The sequence below is a fragment of the Chenopodium album genome, chromosome 9 (genome assembly GCF_948465745.1).
Source record: "Chenopodium album chromosome 9, dcCheAlbu1.1, whole genome shotgun sequence".
In the NCBI taxonomy this organism is placed as follows: domain Eukaryota; kingdom Viridiplantae; phylum Streptophyta; class Magnoliopsida; order Caryophyllales; family Amaranthaceae; genus Chenopodium; species Chenopodium album.
This window is the reverse complement of record NC_137842.1, coordinates 67,504,885-67,508,917: the sequence shown is the minus strand read 5'-3', so window position 1 is coordinate 67,508,917 and position 4,033 is coordinate 67,504,885. Positions and strand designations below refer to the sequence as shown.

General features: G+C 35.0%; 1 protein-coding gene across 1 annotated transcript; it reads left to right on the top strand.

The window, feature by feature from the left end:
- The first annotated feature begins 227 nt into the window (after positions 1-227).
- Positions 228-3,760, top strand: LOC145560290 (thioredoxin domain-containing protein 9 homolog). The gene is made up of 4 exons (XM_081621548.1): positions 228-386; positions 469-744; positions 2,929-3,087; positions 3,158-3,760. The coding sequence occupies exons 1-4, from the start codon at positions 363-365 to the stop codon at positions 3,335-3,337; spliced, it is 639 nt and encodes a 212-aa protein (XP_081477674.1). The 5' UTR covers positions 228-362; the 3' UTR covers positions 3,338-3,760.
- The last annotated feature ends 273 nt before the right edge of the window (positions 3,761-4,033 follow it).

The window sequence follows — 4,033 nt, the reverse complement described above, 5'->3', positions numbered from 1 at the left end:
AGAACAGACCCTTAAATCAAGTCTAATTCAAGTTATAATCATATAAAATTAATATGCTCATACAAGTTATGTTATAAATCAAGTAACTTTTCAATTATGGAGTAAGTCAAATCGAATTGGTTTTTAACGCCTCTAAAACTGGGTAAAAAAAAAAAAAAACCGCCTCTAAAACGAATTCAAAAGGGCTTTAGCGCCGAGTCAATTGAGAGTGAGCAAGTGAGAAATCTATCTTCTAGACTTCTACTACCGCACCTAATTTTTCTCTCTCTTCATTTCTCCCAATTTCCAGAAACAAAAAAACCTTCCTTCTACAATTCCCGGCATAATCCCAATTTTCCAGACAAATCGATCGAAAAATCAAAATGGAAAACCCTAATGTTCAACAGGTACGTCAAATTCATCCTCAATTTCTCAAATCTATGAATCAAATTCATCACTATTCAAAGAAAATTAATCAAATATCTGCAGATTTTGGAGAAGCAAGTTCTAACAGTGGCGAAAGCAATGGAGGACAAGATTGATGATGAAATCGCAGCCTTAGATCGCCTTGAAAGCGACGATATCGAAGTGTTGAGAGAGAAGAGGATTCAACAGATGAAGAAAATGGCGGAGAAGCGTAGCCGTTGGATCTCTCTTGGCCATGGCGAGTATTCTGAGATTCCTTCTGAAAAGGATTTCTTCTCTGTTGTTAAAGCCAGTGAACGCGTTGTTTGCCATTTCTATCGCGAGAATTGGCCTTGTAAGGTAAACTATTATCATTTCATTTTTATTGATTTTTTTTTTTTTTTTTTAATTTTTTTATTAAATTATTAGGATGCTGTGTTTATGGAAGTATATTAGATCTAATATTTGTTTGATGTAGAGGAAAATTAACCTAGAAAATTGAGATTGAGGGTTTAATTAAGGGTGAAATTTTCTGTTTGATGAGGTTATTATGCACAATTTTTGAATTAAATTGACTATTTGAGTATGGTGATGTAGAAGGAAAATTGTAACCTTTGATTGTATTGAGCTGAAGAATTGCGGTTGTTTGGAATTTTGGATGTCATGGAAGAAGGAAGTAGATCTGGTTTTCATAATATATAGTGGAAAACAGCTTGACGGGTGGTGTTTATATTGATTTCTTGGAAAATCACTTAAATGTACCATAATTATAGCTTGGTTATTCCTGCATTTCTATGGGGGATTAGTCGAATATTTGAGTCGGGGAAAATTATTGGAGTTGTAGATGATGAGGTCTAAATCTAAAAAGGCTTGGTTGATCCGCTGCTATTTGTTAACATTGAGGGAAGAGTAGAGCAACTTATCTCTTTGCTTGGTCATTAAAGTGGGGAGACAACTGAACAGTCATCTATTTTTGGGAACTAGAGTATTAAATTTAGAAATCTCAAAGAAGACACTGAGAAGATTATTCTGATGTAGTTTTACAAGAGCTTAAATTTCGGCATTACATTGGTGAAAATCTGTTGGAAGTTTCACTTCATCGATATAGAAATCAGGGGGTCTGATCTTATCTCTGCCTATGATTGTGGAAATTAAATAGCAATTGGTACTCTACATTTCTGGATTGATGAAGTTTGTAATTTTTTTTTGAGGAAAATGAAGTTTGTAAATAGATAGCTCTAATATTATTGATTTTTTCTCGAGTCTCTGAGTCCGTGCTTACTAACTTAGGTCTTTCATGGTATTAGCATGGCTATTTCCTATTGGTATGGATTTCTTGCCTAGGCTGATTAGGGGAATTTTTTTAAAAATATGATTTTCTTATTAACAAGGCCATTTTTTAGGAGTAGTCATATCTAACCTGTTAGTGCATACTCTTTTAAGTCTTTTTTCCATGTCAAATGCAGTAGTAGTTTACAAATTAGGTATGTGAAGCAGTGAATATTGAATAAACTGAATATGGGGCACAGATTTTTAATTTGTTGTTGGCAAAGTTGGTAAGAAGCTTGAAACTGTTAACAGTTGCAATGTTTTATGAACTCGGCCAAGTTTTCTAAAATTTAGTGGAATTTAGGATGTTGAGGAATTAATGAGAAATTTGCATGTTTATGCTGTTAAGGTTAGTAGTGTAGCTACATGGTAATTGTGGTTGGATAATGGTAGCAGCCCGTAAGTTGACCATGGTATATAAGGCCAAGTTTTAGTTTGTTATTTTTGATTTTTGGAGGGAATGAATAGACTACCTCGAAAGTGGCTAAATTCTCAAACTTAGGGTCAACTTCTGAAAGTTCTATATTCTGGTTCATCTGTTTGTTCTTTGTGGCTTGTGTAGTTATTTTTAATTTGAATTTTGCGGAAACCCAGCATACAATTTGTTTAGATCTCTTCCAGTGGGCGTATGTTTTGAGCTTCTCTCAGGCATGGTACATGTGAAAGAGTTCCTGATTTATTTTGTCTTTTGATGAAGTTAGGAGGGATTGAAAACAGAACAGTCTTTGATAATAGATTTGCTGCTGTCTGAATCTTAGGTCAGACTGTCAGAGGCTTGACTGTAGATATTATGGTTTTTCCTTAAGTTAATTAAATAAGGTACACACTGTACATCACTCGAAGACAGGCATATGATTCTTTTGAGGGAGTTAGACTTTCTTCCAACAGCTGTAGTGCTGTACACTTTCAAACATCACTTTGGGTTCCTTGTGCCTTTGTGAGCTTGTAATCTCTCATTTGATTCGACGTTTAGGAACTGGGGGAGAAAAGATCCTAGTAATTTATTGTTATTGATGCATTTAGGACTAATGGAGTCAAAGATGCAAGGTGATGTGAGCTATTATTAGAATCCTTTAAAAGAATTCTTTGATTTGAGGATGTCATGAATTGCAGAAGAGATACTGAGAAGGATATACTTCGTACTATCAGGGAAAGAATTTTGGAGTTGCATAGTAGTGGGAGTACTTCACTGATATATGTCTATGTCATGTGCAGGTAGTGGACAAGCACTTGAGTATTTTGGCAAAGCAGCATATTGAGACTCGCTTTGTAAAAATTCAGGCTGAGAAAAGTCCATTCTTAGCCGAAAAGCTGAAGATTGTTGTCCTTCCAACCCTTGCTATTATTAAGAATGCCAAAGTTGAAAACTATATGGTATTTATCTGAATCCTACCATCCCTTGCAACAACTCTTGCAAGTTTATAATATTTTTTGTTAATTTTAGGTTGGTTTCGATGAGCTTGGTGGCAAGGATGATTTTAGCACAGACGAATTGGAGGAGAGATTGGCTAAGTATCAGGCTATCATCTTTGAGGGTGAATCATCTGTAAAGTCTTCTCGGTCTCAGGGGCATACCAGAAGTGTGCGACAAAGTGAAACCCATGATTCATCAGATTCTGACTAGAAATATCTGAGCTGCCAGCCCTTTGGAGGCCTAGGTCACTTAGTTTGTCTTCTTGATTTCTTGGCAATTTTGAATTTGGTAGTGAATGCGGGGAAGAGAAAGGGAAAGATGGATAAAGCAGAGCGCATGGGGTTGGGAAGGAGAAAGAGGCTTCATATTTGGGATGTAGTTCTTTCAGATTTTGTCTTGATCAAGTGGAGTTAGTATTATATATTGTTCTTTTAAGTACAACACCGAGCTGCCTAGAGCCTCGCCCCTATGTTAGCTATATAAATATATCGAAGTACTTCGTAGTAAGTAGTCCACTCATTTATATCAATAGGCTACTTGCTAAGTTGCTAGTACTGATATGTAAGCATTTGATATCTCCTTCATTTTTATCATCGAAGTACCTATTAATCCAAGTTGAAGAGTTTACGACAATTTTGACTGTTTGGTTTGTAAATTACTAAATTTAGTACTATAGTGATTATTTTACTTATAAATTTTCTGATATGCTTTGAATGCTTATATGTAAGTTAACAATGACCAACTGAAAATGTTTGTCGTGTTAATAGAAAAATCTCAGTGTGTTTTGAGCCTTGATTTTTGGATTGTGCTTTAATTTCTTCGATTTTCTTAGCTAGTTAACTGAATGGATTAGGCATTAGTTTCTGTACAATAATACTTCATATAAAATTAACGTTCAAGGAGTAT

Excerpts from the sequence above, each read along its gene's own strand:
- LOC145560290 (XM_081621548.1), top strand. The coding sequence starts at position 363 with ATGGAAAACCCTAATGTTCAACAG. Across the intron at positions 745-2,928 it reads GCGAGAATTGGCCTTGTAAG|GTAGTGGACAAGCACTTGAG; the intron begins GTAAACTATTAT and ends TGTCATGTGCAG. Across the intron at positions 3,088-3,157 it reads CCAAAGTTGAAAACTATATG|GTTGGTTTCGATGAGCTTGG; the intron begins GTATTTATCTGA and ends TGTTAATTTTAG.